Here is a 17450-nt window from a genome sequence, read left to right on the forward strand (position 1 = left end):
CTAACGCCATCTGGGACCCTGGTGCACAGGGGCCAAGGAAAAAGGCAGTGCAGGCCCTCCTGGTTGCAGCCCTCATGGAGAGCTCAAAAGAAGCCCCCCAGGAGCCACTTCAGCTGCAGGACCACAGGTAAGACCAACTTTTCTGCTCCAAGCGACCTGCCTGGTGGAATCAGGACACAGGCCCACAGGAACAGTGAAGACCAGTAGACAGAAAGACTACACACCCAAAAAGAGAAAACTCTGTTGCCATAACTGGCTGAAAGAAAACAGGAAAACAGATCTACAGCACTCCTGACACACAGACCTATAGGACAGTCTAGCCACTGTCAGAAATAGCAGAACAAGGTAACACCAGAGACAACCTGATGGTTAGAGGCAAGTGCAGGAACCCAAGCAACATAAACCAAGACTACATGGCATCATCGGAGCCCAATTCTCCCACTAAAGCAAACACTGAATATCCAAACACACCAGAAATGCAAGATCTAGATTTAAAATCACATTTGATCATGATGATGGAGGACTTCAAGAAAGACATAAAGAACTCCCTTAGAGAAACGGAGGAAAACATAAATAAACAAGTAGAAGCCTATAGAGAGGAATCACAAAAATCCCTGAAAGAATTCCAGGAAACCACAATCAAACAGTTGAAGGAGTTAAAATGGAAATAGAAGCAATAAAGAAAGCACAATGGGAGACAACCCCGGATATAGAAAACCAAGGAAGAGACAAGGAGCTGTAGATACAAGCATCACCAACAGAATACAAGAGATAAAAGAAAGAATCTCAGGAGCAGAAGATTCCATAGAAATCATCGACTCAACTGTCAAAGATAATGTAAAGCGGAAAAAGCTACTGGTCCAAAACATACAGGAAATCCAGGACTCAATGAGAAGATCAAACCTAAGGATAATAGGTATAGAAGAGAGTGAAGACTCCCAGCTCAAAGGACCAGTAAATATCTTCAAAAAAACCATAGAAGAAAACTTCCCTAACCTAAAGAAAGAGATGCCCATAAACATACAAGAAGCCTACAGAACTCCAAATAGATTGAACCAGAAAAGAAACTCCTCCCGTCACATAATAGTCAAAACACCAAAGGCACAAAACAAAGAAAGAATATTAAGAGCAGTAAGGGAAAAAGCTCAAGTAACATATAAAGACAGACCTAACAGAATCACACTGGACTTCTCACCAGAGACTATGAAACCCAGAAGATCCTGGAGAGATGTCATAGAGACCCTAAGAGAACACAAATGCCAGCCCAGGTTACTGTATCCAGCAAAACTCTCAATTAACATAGATGGAGAAACCAAGATATTCCATGACAAAACCAAATTTACACAATTTCTTTCTACAAATCCAGTGCTACAAAGGATAATAAATGGTAAAGCTCAACATAAGGAGGAAAGCTACACCCTAGAAAAAGCAAGAAACTAATCGTCTTGGCAACAAAACAAACAGAAGAAAAGCACACAAACAATCTCACATCCAAATACAAATATAACAGGAAGCAACAAACACTATTCTTTAATATCTTTCAAAATCAATGGTCTCAACTCCCCAATAAAAAGACAAAGATTAAAAAACTGGATACACAATGAGGACCCTGCATTCTGCTGCCTACAGGAAACACACCTCAGAGACAAAGACAAACACTACCTCAGAGTGAAAGGCTGGGAAATAGCTTTCCAAGCAAATGCTGTGAAGAAGCAACCTGGAGTAGCCATTCTAATATCGAATAAAATCAATTTTCAACTGAAAGTTATCAAAAAACATAAGGAAGGACACTTCATATTCATCAAAGGAAAAATCCACCAAGATGAACTCTCAATCCTAAATATCTATGCTCCAAATACAAGGGAAACTACATAAATAAAAGAAACTTTATTAAAGCTCAAAACACACATTGCACCTCACACAATAATAGTAGAAGATTTCAACACCCAACTCTCATCAATGGACAGATCATAAAAACAGAAATTAAACAGGGACAAAGAGAAACTAACAGAAGTTGTGAACCAAATGGATTTAACAGATATTTATAGAACATTCCATCCTAAAACAAAAGGATATACATTCTTCTCAGTACCTCATGGTACTTTCTCCAAAACTGATCATATATTGGTCATAAAACAGACCTCAACAGATACAAAAAGATAGAAATAATCCCATGCACCCTATCAGACCACCATGGGCTAAAGCTGGTCTTCAACAAAAATAAAGGAAGAATGCCCACATATACATGGAAGTTGAACAATGCTCTACTCAATGATAAGCTAGTCAAGGAAGAAATAAAGAAAGAAATTAAAGACTTCTTAGAATTTAATGAAAATGAAGGTACAATATACCCAAACTTATGAGACACAATGAATGCTGTGCTAAGAGGAAAACTCATAGCTCTCTAGTACCTGCAGAAAGAAACAAGAGAAAGCATATATCAGCAGCTTGACAGCACACCGAAGAGACCTAGAACAAAAGGAAGCAAATGCACCCAGGAAAAGTAGAAGGCAGGAAATAATCAAACTCAGAGCTGAAATCAACCAAGTAGAAACAAAAAGGACTATACAAAGAATCAACAGAACCAAAAGTTGGTTCTTTGAGAAAAATCAACAAGATAGATGAACCCTTAGCCAGATTAATGAGAGGACACAGAGAGTGTGTCCAAATTAACAAAATCAGAAATGAAAAGGGAGACATAACTACAGAATCAGAGGAAATTCAATAATCATCAGATCCTACTATAACAGCCCATATTCAATGAAACTTGAAAATCTGTAGGAAATAGACAATTTCCTAGACAGATACCAGGTACCGAAGTTAAATCAGGAACAGATAAACCAGTTAAACAACCCCATAACTCCTAAAGAAATAGAAGCATCATTAAAGGTCTCCCAACCAAAAGGAGCCCAGGTCCAGATGGGTTCAGTACAGAATTCTATCAGACCTTCATAGAAGACCTCATACCAATACTATCCAAACTATTCCACAAAATTGAAACAAATGGAGCGCTACCGAATTCCTTCTATGAAACCACAATTACTCTTATACCTAAACCACACAAAGACCCAACAAAGAAAGAGAACTTCAGACCAATTTCCCTTATGAATATCAACGCAAACATACTCAAAAAAATTCTGGCAAACCGAATCCAAGAGCACATCAAAACAATCATCCACCATGATCAAGTAGGCTTCATCCCAGGCAAGCAGGGATGGTTTAATATACGGAAAACCATCAACATAACCCATTATATAAACAAACTGAAAGATAAAAACCACATGATCACTTCATTAGATGCTGAGAAAGCATTTGACAAAATTCAACCCCCTTTCATGATAAAAGTCCTGGAAAGAATAGGAATTTAAGGCCCATACCTAAACATAGTAAAAGCCATATACAGCAAACCAGTAGCTAACATTAATCTAAATGGAGAGAAACTTGAAGCAATCCCACTAAAATCAGAGACTAGACAAGGCTGCCCACTCTCTCCCTAATTATTCAGTATAGTTCTTGAAGTTCTAGCCAGAGCAATCAGATAACAAAAGGAGATCAAGGAGATACAGATTGGAAAAGAAGAGGTCAAAATAATCACTATTTGCAGATGATATGATAGTATATTTAAATGATGCCTAACGTTCCACCAGAGAACTACTAAAGCTGATAAACCCCTTCAGCATAGTGGCTGGCTATAAAATTAACTCAAATAAATCAGTAGCCTTCTTCTACACAAAAGAGAAAAAGCCGAGAAAGAAATTAGGGAAATGACATCCTTCATAATAGTCTCAAATTATATAAAGTACCTCAGTGTGACTTTAACCAAGCAAGTGAAATATCTGTATGATAAGAACTTCAAGCCTCTGAAGAAGAAATTGAAGAAGATCTCAGAAGATGGAAAGATCTTCCATGCTCATGGTTTGACAGGATTAATATAGTAAAAATGGCCATTTTACCAAAAGCAATCTACAGATTCAATGCAATCCCCATCAAAATACCAATTCAATTCTTCAAAGAGTTCGACAGAACAATTTGCAAATTCATCTGGAATAACAAAAAACCCAGGATAGCTAAAACTATCCTCAACAATAAATGGACTTCAGGGGGAATCACTATCCCTGAACTCAAGCAGTATTACAGAGCAATAGTGATAAAAACTGCATGGCATTGGTACAGAGACAGCCAGATAGACCAATGGAATAGAATTGAAGACCCAGAAATGAACCCACACACCTATGGGCACTTGATTTTTGACAAAGGAGCCAAAACCATCCAATGGAAAAAAGATAGCATTTTCAGCAAATGGTGCTGGTTCAACTGGAGGTCAGCAGGTAGAAGAATGCAGATCGATCCATGCTTATCACCCTGTACAAAGCTTAAGTTCAAGTGGATCAAGGACCCCCACATCAAACCAGATTCACTCAAACTACTAGAAGAAAAAGTGGGGGAGCATCTCAAACACATGGGCACTGGAGAAAATTTCCTGAAAAAAACACCAATGGCTTATGCTCTATGATCAAGAATTGACAAATGGGATCTCATAAAACTGCAAAGCTTCTGTAAGGCAAAGGACACTATTGTTAGGACAAAATGGCAACCAACAGATTGGGAAAAGATCTTTACCAATCCTACAACAGATAGAGGGCTTATATCCAAAATATACGAAGAACTCAAGAAGTTAGACCACAGGGAGACAAATAACCCTATTAAAAAATGGGGTTCACAAGCAACCAGAGCTTCCAGGGACTAAACCACTACCTAAAGACTATACATGGACTGACCTTGGACTCTGACCTCATAGGTAGCAATGAATATCCTAGTAAGAGCACCAGTGGAAGGGGAAGCCATGGGTCCTGCTAAGACTGAACCACCAGTGAACTAGACTGTTGGGGGGAGGGCGGCAATGGGGGGAGGGGGAGGGGAACACCCATAAGGAAGGGGAGGGGGGGAAGGGGGATGTTTGCCCGGAAACCGGGAAAGGGAATAACACTCGAAATGTATATTAGAAATACTCAAGTTAATAAAAAAAAAAGTTATAATGGGAGCATCAGGTTTGGCTCTGAACCTAGCACCAAATAAATGTTCAATATTTATTAGAAAAAAATGGGGTTCAGAGCTAAACAAAGATTTCACAACTGAGGAATGCTGAATGGCTGAGAAACACCTAAAGAAATGTTCAACATCTTTAGTCATAAGTGAAGTGCAAATCAAAACAACCCTGTGATTTCACCTCACACCAGTGAGAATGGCTAAGATCAAAAACTCAGGTGACAGCAAATGCTGGCAAGGATGTGGAGAAAGAGGAACACTCCTCCCTTGTTGGTGAGATTGCAGACTGGTACAACCATTCTGGAACTCAGTCTGCAGGTTCCTCAGAACATTGGACATTGAACTACCTGAGGATCCAGCTATACCTCTCTTGGGCATATACCCAAAAGATGCCCCAAAATATAAAAAAGACATGTGCTCCACTATGTTTATAGCAGCCTTATTTATAATAGCCAGAAGCTGGAAAGAACCCAGATGCCCTTGAACAGAGGAATGGATACAGAAAATGTGGTACATTTACACAATGGAATATTACTTAGCTATCACAATGACTTTATGAAATTCATAGGCAAATTGATAGAACTGGAAAATATCATCCTGAGTGAGGTAACCCAGTCACAGAAAAGCACACATGGTATGCACTCATTGATAAGTGGCTATTAGCCCAAATGCTTGAATTACCCTAGATGCATAGAACAAACGAAACTCAAGACGGACGATCAAAATGTGAATGCTTCACTCCTTCTTTAAATGAGGAAAAAGAATACCCTTGGCAGGGAAGGGAGAGGCAAAGATTAAAACAGAGACTGAAGGAACACCCATTCAGAGCCTGCCCCACATGTGGCCCATACATATACAGCCACCCAATTAGACAAGATGGATGAAGCAAAGAAGTGCAGACCGACAGGAGCCGGATGTAGATCTCTCCTGAGAGACACAGCCAGAATACAGCAAATACAGAGGCGAATGCCAGCAGCAAACCACTGAACTGAGAATAGGTCCCCCGTTGAAGGAATCAGAGAAAGAACTGGAAGAGCTTGAAGGGGCTCGAGACCCCAAAAGTACAACAATGTCAAGCAACCAGAGCTTCCAGGGACTAAGCCACTACCCAAAGACTATACATGGACTGACCCTGGGCTCCAACCTCATAGGTAGCAATGAATAGCCTAGTAAGACCAGCAGTGGAAGGGGAAGCCCTTGGTCCTTCCAAGACTGAACCCCCAGTGAACGTGATTGTTGCGGGGAGGGTTGTAATGGGGGGAGGATGGGGAGGGGATCACCCATAGAGAAGGGGAGGGGGAAGGCTTAGGGGGATCTTGGCCCAGAAACTGGGAAAGAGAATAAAAATTGAAATGTAAATTAAAAATACTCAAGTTGATAAAGATGAAAAAAACAAAACAAAACAAAAAGGACAACATTTAATTGGGGCTGGCTCACAGGTTCAGAGGTTCAATCCATTATCATCAAGGCAGGAACATGTATGGCAGTGTCCAGGCAGGCATGGTGTAGGGGTTGCTGAGGGTTCTACATCTTCGTCTGAAGGCTGTTATCAGGTACTGGCTTCCAGGCAGCCAGGAGGAGGATCTTAAAGCCCATGCCCACAGGCATGCCACACCTACTCCAACAAGTCCACACCTACTCCAACAGGGCTACACCTTCTTATAGTGCCACTCTCTGGGAATACATACATACATACATACATACATACATACATACATACACACACACATATATACATATGCAGCTGAGTCATTTTCTGTTGTTAGTGTGTGTATGGTTTCAAGGCTGATCACTTTACATTGAACAAACTATAAGAGGACTCATTCCTAGGATGGGTTAATTCTCATTCTCCAAGCAGTCATTAGTTGCCTGTAGATCTTCATCTATAATGAGACTCTGTGAAAATTTTCCCTTCTACATTAACAATTCCATTGGTATTGCTATTTTTCTGCTCTTGCTCATCCAGCAATCTCTAGGGGAGACTGGTTCACAATAGACCTCCTTGTAGTCTGGACGTTTTAAACTTTCTGTCTTCTCTTCTGTAGGGTTGCCTGGATTATAGGTGCAGAAGCATTGATGCAGATGTATCTTTTGGGGCTGGGCTTACAACAGTCTGTTGATCTCTGCCTTGTGTCCAGTTATGGTTGTCTGTGATAGTCACCATTTGCTGGAAAGAGAGACTTCTTTGGTGAGGTTGGTAGCTGCACTTATTTGTGGGTATAAGGGTAAGATTTGAAATATAGTGAGGAATTATGTTGGTCTTTGGTTGTGAGCCTAGCCTTTAATGGTTGTTTTCTAAGGACCATGACCATACCAGCCCCAAGAAGATGACTAGACTTCCAGTATCAGGCATGATTCCTCTTCTTTTGAGTGGTTCTAAATACAATTGAACACCTTTTTTGTCACTGCCATGTGAATGTTAAACAATCCACGACATGATACATCAAACTTCATGGATAAGAATTATACTTGTGTTTGTATGTTTGAAACAGAAGCACAAAGTGTCCAAGAGCTTTATAAACAGTGTCATTTATTTTCATATAACCTATATATAATTTAATTCATTATTTACAGTAGCTGTAAAAAGGAAAAGATACATTAAAGCACATACATTTAAGCATCATATCTTCATACAATCAAGATTCGGACAAATGTGACATTAAAATAATAACACCTTGAAGTTTTAATGATAATAGCTTTGAAAGTAAAACAACTCCCAAAAAAATGAAAGTCACAGTAAAAAAAATCACGTTGAGCTTTGTTTTCTAGTTTGTAATTTACTGTTTTTCCCTTATTGAAAGTAGATTCTTTCCTCATACAATACATCCTGATGATAGTTTCCTCTCCCTCTACTTCTCCAAGTTTCCCATTGTCCTCATCTCCCCTGCAGATATACTCTATTTCAACAGGGTTTTAAGAGATAGCAGCAAAACACAATTAAAACAAAATAAACAAAGGTTATCGCATTGAGGCTGAACAAGGCAACTCAACAGAAGGAAAGGAGCCCCAAGAGCAGGCATAAGAATCAGAGACTCACTCATTCATACACTGAGAAGTCCCATAGAAATAGTAAACTGAGAGCTACAACAAGTGCTCGTAAGACCTAGTGCATGCCCACGTGGGCCCTGTACTTGCCATGTCAGTGTCTATGAAGTCATACGAGCCTTGCTTAGTTCATTCAGAGTGACTTGTTCTCCTGGTCTATCTATTTTTCCTCGATCGTGCACTCTTTTTACCTTTTCATCTTTGGGGTTCCCAGAGCTCTGAGGGGGGAGGATTTGATAGAGACATCCCATTTAGACCTGGGTTTTCTTTCCGAGGATTCTCTGAGTGTGATATCTAGTCATGGAACTGCATCAATTCCTAGCTGACGCAATAGGAAGCTTCCCTGGTGATGACTGAATAATGTACTGGTCTATGAGGATAACAGAACATTATTAGGGGTCATTTTATTGATAGATTTTTTTAGACCAGTAATTTTTGGTTTTACTCTAGGTCTCTGGGCTATCTAACCTCTTGTTCTTGGTCTTCCAAGCAGTGTTGGATATGGGTTTCATAACATGGAGTGGGACATTGGTTGGTTACTCCCTCAAATTCTGTGCCACCATCACCCTAGCATATTTTGCAAACAGAACAGATGGTAGGGAGGTCTTTCTGTGTTTCTTTTTGGTAGCCTACAGAATACCTTCCATCAACAAAAATACTAGAAAGTGGAAGTGAAGGCTCCATGTAGACATCAGTTTGACTTCTCCATGTTCAACAAGTTATGTGGGTGTTACCCTCAGCAATGGGACCCTGCTGTCAGTTTGTGGAGAGTAAATCACTGTGTTGGCAACACCCTGAACTATTTATGGATTTCAATGGGACACAGTTAGCCAACATCTCAACTGAATGCAGGCCAGTTCCATTACTAGAATCCCAATTTGGTGACTAGATTTGGCCTGTTGGGACTCCATATTTTCCAGTATTAGAATACCTCAATATCGCCTTCATTTATTTTAGGAAATTATAGAATGAACTTGTAACTTGAGGTGATTATGGCTTTTAAAACCCTGGGGATGGGCCTTGTGAATCTTGTAAGTTTCAGAAGTTTTCTGAACCTACTAAATATCTCTCATTCACCAAGTTTTGGAGGAAGTTCCAGGGATGCAGTTCTTTAGGTTACCACCTCAGATGCTGTGGGACTTTTGGATGATATGGCTACTTAGAGTTACTCATTTTCTGACAAATAGCCCTTCATCCAAGCTTAAGAAATCAATCCAAATAAACTCAATAATTTGATATACTTAGCTTATTTGTAATCATTTCTTTGATCTGTCACTAGTGCTCTATCAAGTACAATAGGCTCTTGTCCTCCTGTCCACAGAAAAAGCACAGAGCATTGGTCCTGCTGGCCTCAGAAATATGTTGAGTTTTAGTGTCTTCACTGTCAACCTTCCATCTAACAATATCATTTCCTTTTCAAACTCAATTCTTGGATCATGAGGAGCCAGAGGTAGACTACAACTCTTCAAGATGTAGGAATTGAGGATTCAGGGTCACCTAGAACATGGTCTTTTTTATTAAAGTGCCTGGTTCTCTAGTGACTTACAGGCAAAAGAAGTGTAGTGAACTACTGTTTAAGAGAAATTAGGTCATAATTTCTTATTAAAATATGTATATATGAATTGAATAATTACTTATTTAAAATATCTATGCAAACTATATTCAAGAGTAGGCTGTATTGCTACAGAAGTCATTTGTATGGAGTCCTACAGCAAGAGGAGAAGGTGCTTGATGTCACGTACAGATGGTTGTGTAAATTTTATTGCAGGGAGTAGACTAAACAGACCTACAGGAATCTTGCTGTTGGCCATGTGAGGAGACATAACCTAAGGCATAGGTGGAGAAAAAGTCTCTTGATCACATAGTAAGGATTAGCAGATGCTAAGAACAGAGGTTTGTGCTAAACTGACTTAATAGAATTATTGGCTGGAACAGGATGATACAAATACTTACACAGACAAGCTTCAAACTAGACTTAGAGACCTTAATTAAGATGATATAAGTATAATTTAACAGATTTTGTATAAGCATAGTATTCCAATGACTTACAACAGTAGTATCTTACTCTCTCAAGCTTAAGCATTCATCATTATTTTTTCTTGCATTACAAATTCTTTGGATCAAATTTAGACTTTGTACATATTTGATAGAGTAGGGAAGATGGACATTATATCTTTTTTCTTCCACTTACATGCAGAGCAATCAAATTTTCATGAAATAGTATACAGAAAAAATTGTGTATTAAATGTTCATGAAATAGTATATAGGAAAAAATGGTGTTTCTATGTACATCTGTTACTATTCTGTTGATAAAACACCATGACCAAGACCACTTATAGAAGGAACGGTTTATCTTGGCGTATGATTCCAATGGATTAAGGTTCACAATAAGGGAAACATCATGGCAGACGGCGGCAGACATGACTGCTGGAGCAGGGACTGAGAACTAGCAGAGAGCACACTAGAAATGAGTACATGGCTTTTGAATGCTCAAATTCAACATTTAGTGATGTATTTCCTCCATATGTGCATTATACACATACACATATACATAATGTGTGTGTTTGTGTGTGTGCATGCATGTATTTTGAATTTGGGGAAAGGCATGTATGTGGAGGTTAGAGGACAGCACACAGGAGTGGGTGGTTTTCTTCCACCATTGAGTCACTTAACTTCAGGCCACTAGCCTTTGTGGAAAATGCATATACCTTGTAAGGTTTATCTTGCAAGCTCACTGTTTACATGTTTTAATGGGCCTTTAATGGACTACTTCCAATGAGCCCCTTACATACAATTTGTAAAATAGGAACTTTCATTCAATGCATGTGTCACAGCCCTTCTGGGCGGTATTCAAAGAAGTCTCAATTAGAACAATCTGTAAATTATGATATGTATGATATGTATGAAATATGTAAAATATGATTAAGTTCTGAGAGAATTCAAACATTGTAGAAGTGGCCAGGTAGTTGTTTTTCCTGAAAAGGATTTCTACAACGAATGTAAGGTGTGTGTGTGTGTGCGCACGCGTGTGTGTGTGTGTATGTGTGTGTGTGTGTATGTTATGCTATTGAGAAAAATCACAATGATTTGAAACATTTCTGAGCCTTTTTAAAATAGAAAATAGATTCTATTCTTACACAATAGATCCCAACCACAGTTATCCTTCTCCTCATTCCTCCCAGCTTTTCTCCCCTTCCCTCTATCCCAGAACCATTTCTCCTCCATTTCCCTTCAGAAAAGATCAGGCCTCCAACAGATAGCAACCAGACAGGACAAAGCACAGCAACACAAGTCAGAAGTCTTCATATCAAGGATGAACAAAAAAAAAAATAGGAGGGAAAATGTCCCCAAAGCAGTCAAATGAGTCAGAGATACACTTGCTCCCACTTTTCACAGTTTTTAACACCGAGCTAACAGCCATAACTTATACACAGAAGGCCCCAAGCTCTGGTTGCTACTTCAGTATCTGAGAACCCTACTTAGTTGATTTGATGGGTCATGTTCTCCTGTTTGCAAATCTTGGATTGTAGTAGTTAGTGGTTATGGTTACCTACCTGTGTTTTCTTCTATCTGGAACACTCTTACAGTCTCCTTGTTTTACATTTTAACATTGATGGTTAAGAAGTGTCCAAACTTAAACCTCAAGATGAACATGGAATCTCCATAAGGCAAAACCCAGAAATAGCAACTGAAGAAATTTCCATTTTTTTCATTTTCCCTTATCGACTTATCAGCAAAGCCTTTTAGTAAATGATTCATATATTACAAATCAATCACTAAAGGCTTAAGAAGATAAAGTATCTCTGAACCAGGAAATAGGAGGAAGAATCAGCAGTGGAAGTGTCTTAGGAGTCCTTCATCAAGCCCTTTCATTTCCTGTCGTCTGTAAGGATTTGCCCTTGACTATCTATTCTTTGTTTCAAGACAGAATTACCCTAATTATTCTCCTTATTTATTACTATGATTATTCTTTATTCCTTTTTTATAGTCCAGTCTTCATCCCCTACCTGGTCTGTCCCTGACCATTTCCCATCCCATTCCTCCCAACCACCAGTTTCCAAGAGGATGTCCCTACTACCCTACCACTGCCTCACCAGACCTCCCCCTGGGGCCTCAAGTCTCTCCAGGGTTGGTACATCCTCTCCTGCTGAGGCCAGACCAGGCAGTCCTCTGCTGTATATGTGTCCAACCCAAATACTGGGGAAGTATCCTAGGGTCTGTATTTCCACCAAGAGACATTAGACTTGAAGATGCTGACTCATACTGCTATGGGTGTTTCTTATTCCAAGTCAAAACCATAGTTGGAATGAAAAACCACCCAAAATTACCTGGAACCACTTTTTCTTAAACAACCCACAAAGCAAGCATCAGGGTACTGTATAAAGCAAGGACCTCAAAGTTCATTTCCAACCTTTCTCTAAAGTGGACTCTTGCAAATCAACCTCATAGTTCACTGCAACAACTCACATGTCACCCTTCGATTTCATAAATGCCTGGAGTCCTAGAGCCTGGGGCCCAACGGTATCATCAACACAACCAATCATAAAGACATTAGGACTTATGGGTGGTGCTTAGTAGCCAGAAATTAGGGATTTAAAGACTGAATGGTGTGCAGCTCAGCTAGATTCTGGATCTCCAGAGACCTCTGAAGAGCTGAATCACTGGAGTGCACAACACAACATTAAACATCTCAGGTAAGGCCCTGGCTCCACCAAAGCAGATTGGAAACCAGAGGAGTGCCCTGGAGAAACTCCCTGGAGAATAAGGCAGAATGAGAAAAATGTCACCATCAGGATCCTTGGTGTAGAGAAGCACAAAAGAATGAATGGAAGATCCAGAGCCAATCAGGCCACTCAGGCATGCAACTAGAGCCCTGTGAGTGCAAGTCTAAGCCTTGTCACAGGGAGTGCCAGTTGGTCCCCCGAACAATGGCAGCCACACCCAGTACTCCCCAGTTAGAATCACTTTTTCCATATCAACACAATTTAAATCCTCTGTGCAGAAGGGATATCAGGCAGCATGCTCCCGACTTGGCGTCTTTTGGAGGAGAGAAACAGAAGACCCAGAAAGTCTTGAGCTAAGAATCCTGGGAGTGGTCTCCTTTTTACCTGACTGCATGACCTTGTGAACCCCTTGCTCTCTGTGACAGTGAGTGGAAACTCAAGAATCACAGTGACAGTGGTGGGTCAGAGGGATCAGCAGATGCTGTCATTCCTAGGTTCTCCAAGAAGGGCAGACTAGACTGTTACCACTCAAAAGGGGAGGGTCCAAGACATAGGGTAGTTTCTGCTGTGTAATTGGCAGGAAGAGGTTGTTCAATGTCCTTCAGATCTTGAAGTTTCATTAGTCCATACAAGCCTAGGCCAGCTTTGCCTTAAATCCTCAGTTACAGCATCAGCTTGTAGAATCATGAAGTATATGAACATCTGAAAACAGAAGCCCACACTACTTAACTATTTCCATCCCTAGAGCCATGAGCAGCTACTGACAAATCCCTCAATATATTTTCTTCAAGTAAACCACATCCTTATCATGTTCCACATCGTTTAGATAAATACTTGGACTAGTTCAAACAGTCTTGATCCACCATTAGATACCTTAATTTTGCAGTTAAAAAAATAGTAGCTTTGAAATATTTAGACAGAGATTTCTCCCTTTTTTCCTCTAGGTACTTGAAGATATGACTCCTACAGTCTTTCTAGTCATCCTGTGCCTGGGAGTGGCCTCAGCTGCCATACTCCCTGATACCACTTTGTATGCTGAATTGCAAGAGCAGAAGGTAAACTCTGAGGAAATTGACAGGCTGGTTGCTCACATGGGAACTGTCTAAAGGGATCTCAAAAGAGAATAGTGCTTGCTCTTAGGAGTATATAGGCATTAAAGAGGTCTTAGGGGTCAACCAAGGAGTTTCTTAAAGTTGTCTACTATGAAGGTGGCTGATATTTCTAAAATGCAGAGTGCAGAGAATAGCTAGCTATTGTGTGCTGATATTCCCTCCCCATGCAAATATACTCGGTCAGCTTGAGTGTAATCTGAAGGAAATACTGCCACTTATGTTCATTTCTAGGGTAAAGAAGGATTCAGAAAAGCAGTGTGGGATGAGTTTATGAAGACTGTCAAACTGTACAATAGCAAAAGTGACCAGGAGGAGGAGGAGCTCGACATAGAAATGAGTGCCCTCAGTGAGCTGGTAAGTGTGACTTGGGCAGCTTAACTCTCATCTCTTCACCTCAGATCTTCACAGTTAGTCTGTTGTTTTTCAACATCTCATTTGCTTTTCCCATGAAGACTGATGAAGATTTCATGAAAATAATGACTAGCATTTCACACTCAATGTCTGGAGAGGATGAAAACCAAGCACAGTCACTTGGCGATGTCCCCGAATTTGAGGATTTGGTGGAGAGCGGAGATGAGATTCCTATACAGGAACAGGTATGACAGTGTCCCATTGTCACCCTCAGTTACTCACAGAGAAGCCAAGAAGGACTTGAAGTCCTAATTTATGTCAACTGAGGGACAACATGCAGTCACAGAGTGTTCCGCTCTGTGAACTGTGGCTGGGGTTGGTATGTGGTTGTAGGTGACTACCTTTCTTTCCTGTTCAATGGTACATGTACTGCTTGCTGAGTTTTAAACATGAATTGTGCCCTTGAAGGGCAGACATTCCAGGGGAGCTACTCTGATAAAGCCACTGTGATACATTTTTTTTCTAATTAATGCAACATGTACTTTCCTTCCAGCTAGAGTAACATGAACAGCAGAATAAAATTAGGAAAGGAGTAAAACAGCCACTGTGCCATTGTCTAAGGTCAGCCCCAACATGTGAACTGCCTGATGGTGAAAAAGAAGATCTGAACTGGGGAAGGGGAAGCAAAAACAGCAGGGGCCTCCCCAACTCAGTAGCCAGTCCCTGACATGATCCTACACTCAAGTCCCTTAAGATCCATACTATGATATGAACTCCAAAGCATGTTCACACTAATAAAACCTTACTGATACCTTAACCCATGCTCTCAACTCATTTACATTAATGACTGTCAGAATAAATTTTAAATTTAACTTTGAAAAATAACATACAAGTCTATGTCTTTAAAATAAATCTTTATTTAAAAGGCAATGTTCTGGTTTCTTTCTGGTTTTGTGGAGGTAAATTTTTAGGTGATTAACACATAGTTCTGTGTGAAGCCGTAATTTATTGTGTGGTGGTGTTTGGAGAAGGGCAAGTGGTAATTTTTCAATATAGAATAAGTATTCCATTCTTGATTATATTTTTGTTTCCAGGGTTTTAGGAATACTCCCTTGGCAATGGTCTGAAAGTCTATTTGAAAGTTACTGGAATTCAGTGATTTTAATTCACATAAGTAAAAAGTGTTTGCATTCAGTGCAAAGTGATGGCTCCTTATTCTGTTACCATTTGGATCAAAGGTTATTGTGTTGTGTGTTCTTTTATGTGAGGGTTTGAGTGTAGGAAAGTGCGAGGCTGGGACGTGTTTCCGCCAAGATATCTAGCCAAGATATCTTGGGGCACTGAGGTGCCGGACCTAGCGGGGTAAAAGACAACCTTACCTTTTTTGTTTTTTATATTTTACAACAACAGACTTCACTGCGCCTATGCAGTGAACCTCTTTCTACTTCATTTTATGAGATTCTAATTACGTCATATGCCTATTTCCTTTCCTCTCCACAACCCCTCCTATACACCTCTCCTTCCTCCCAATTCACTGCCTCTTTTTTAAATTAATTGTTGTTTCATGTATTCCAAAGAACATAAAAGCAACGTGCTATGGTCTGTGTAGTGGTAATTTATACATGTTTTCAGATCTGACTTTTGTTATCAAATAACTAATCGTTGAGTTCTTCCCTGGGGGAAAAACATTTTTCTCACAGCATTTCTGAGTTGCCAGCACTTTATGATGTATTCTAATAAATACACAATCATTAATGCGAGAATAATGAATTGTATCTATAATTAAATTATTATCAAATATTTATGAAACATAGCAGAATTCTTTTTTCTGTTTTTTTTTTTTTTTTTTTTTTTTTTTTTTGGAGCTGGGGACTGAACCCAGGGCCTTGCGGTTCCTAGGTAAGCGCTCTACCACTGAGCTAAATCCCCAGCCCCTTTTTTCTGTTTTTTAATTGGATATTTTTTTATTTACATTTCAAATGTTATCCCCTTTCCAGGTTTCCCTGTCTATAAACCCCTATCCCGTCTCCCCTCCCCCTTCTTTTATACATCTGTTGAGAATTGCTTGGTGTCCAAGTCCATGGTCAGTTCGGAGAATGTGGATTAAAGAATGTAGCAGAAAGTTTTTTCCAATGACGACTATACCTTGACCACGTACATGAAGGGATTTCTTTCGTTTTAATTGTAATGTAGAATTAAACTGTGCTGCCACTGTGTGTATCAATTCTCTGCTTAGATTTTTATCCACTTTGACTTGGGGGAGCATGTGCATTTTTTTAGGAAAGTATTCATCTATCCATCCAATCCCATCTGTAACAAATGTCTAGAGAGATTCAAATCTCAATTATCAAACAGACAAGAATTCTGTGAAAACTCTGGAGAACATCCCAGGAAAATGGCCATGCATCTTCCAATTTACCCTTTCATGTGATAGATCAAAATCGAAACACTCTTCTGACCACATATAGAAACTTATATCCTCTGTATCTTCTCAGCCAAAGCAACTGTAGTCTTCTCTGGCTTTTGTTAAATCTGCTTTGTCATCATACATGCATCTGTGCTTGTCAGAGTAATAGAGAAGTCTACACAGCAATTTCCTCATGTACAGTCAAACCCTGTAACTGTCCCATCAAGCCCTGCAGGCCACATAGTTTTGCATGCATCAGGCACGTGGTGTTTGGTTTGGGCAACTCTAGTACTTCCCCTAAACACTGTGAAGTCCTGAGCTGAGACACTGATGTCCAGGTGGAGTGATAAGTGTTTCAGACTACTCTGTTTATGAGTGGTTATTTCATCCTCTCTGAAGATGCTTCTGTCTGTCCCAGGCTGTGTTTCAAGCCAGACAGACAAAAACAGGTACACACTGCTGGATGCTCTCCCTACAGACGCAGAATCTGAGGTAGGACTGTGAGACACACTAGCTGTGTGACTTCATCCTGCCATAATTTTGTTCTCTAACAATTGTTAGCTATAGAAAACAAAACATCCCATCAGTTTTGGGGTTCTCAGAAAAGCCACATCCTGTGTAGTTCAGCTTGTGCCTGGGGTCTGCCTTAGTCCCCAGATGTTTTCCTGTCTGTAATACTTAACTCACTAGTAAAACTGGTTTTGTGACCTCTGCTCTGTGGGCTGGGCTGAGGTTTCAGGAAAGAACTAGCCAGTGCTCCAAGCA

General features: G+C 40.0%; 2 protein-coding genes across 7 annotated transcripts in view; one reads left to right on the forward strand and one right to left on the reverse strand.

The window, feature by feature from the left end:
* Ctsml1 (cathepsin M like 1) overlaps positions 1 to 17450 on the reverse strand; it is an 82100-nt gene that overhangs the window by 34322 nt on the left and 30328 nt on the right. The window lies entirely within an intron of this gene.
* Tpbpa (trophoblast specific protein alpha) lies at positions 12723 to 15093 on the forward strand. Its single transcript, NM_172073.1, has 5 exons — positions 12723 to 12785; positions 13760 to 13870; positions 14159 to 14281; positions 14380 to 14523; positions 14832 to 15093. Exons 2-5 carry the CDS (start codon positions 13772 to 13774, stop codon positions 14838 to 14840), a joined length of 375 nt encoding a protein of 124 aa, NP_742070.1. The 5' UTR covers positions 12723 to 12785; positions 13760 to 13771; the 3' UTR covers positions 14841 to 15093.

This window comes from Rattus norvegicus, chromosome 17 (genome assembly GCF_021556685.1).
Source record: "Rattus norvegicus strain SHRSP/BbbUtx chromosome 17, alternate assembly SHRSP_T2T, whole genome shotgun sequence".
NCBI lineage: Eukaryota > Metazoa > Chordata > Mammalia > Rodentia > Muridae > Rattus > Rattus norvegicus.

Bases quoted from the DNA above. Each gene is read 5' to 3' on its own strand.
- Tpbpa (NM_172073.1), top strand. From the start codon at position 13,772: ATGACTCCTACAGTCTTTCTAGTCATCCTGTGCCTGGGAGTGGCCTCA. The intron at 13,871-14,158 runs GTAAACTCTGAG...GTTCATTTCTAG, and splicing joins CTGAATTGCAAGAGCAGAAG to GGTAAAGAAGGATTCAGAAA. The intron at 14,282-14,379 runs GTAAGTGTGACT...TTTCCCATGAAG, and splicing joins TGAGTGCCCTCAGTGAGCTG to ACTGATGAAGATTTCATGAA.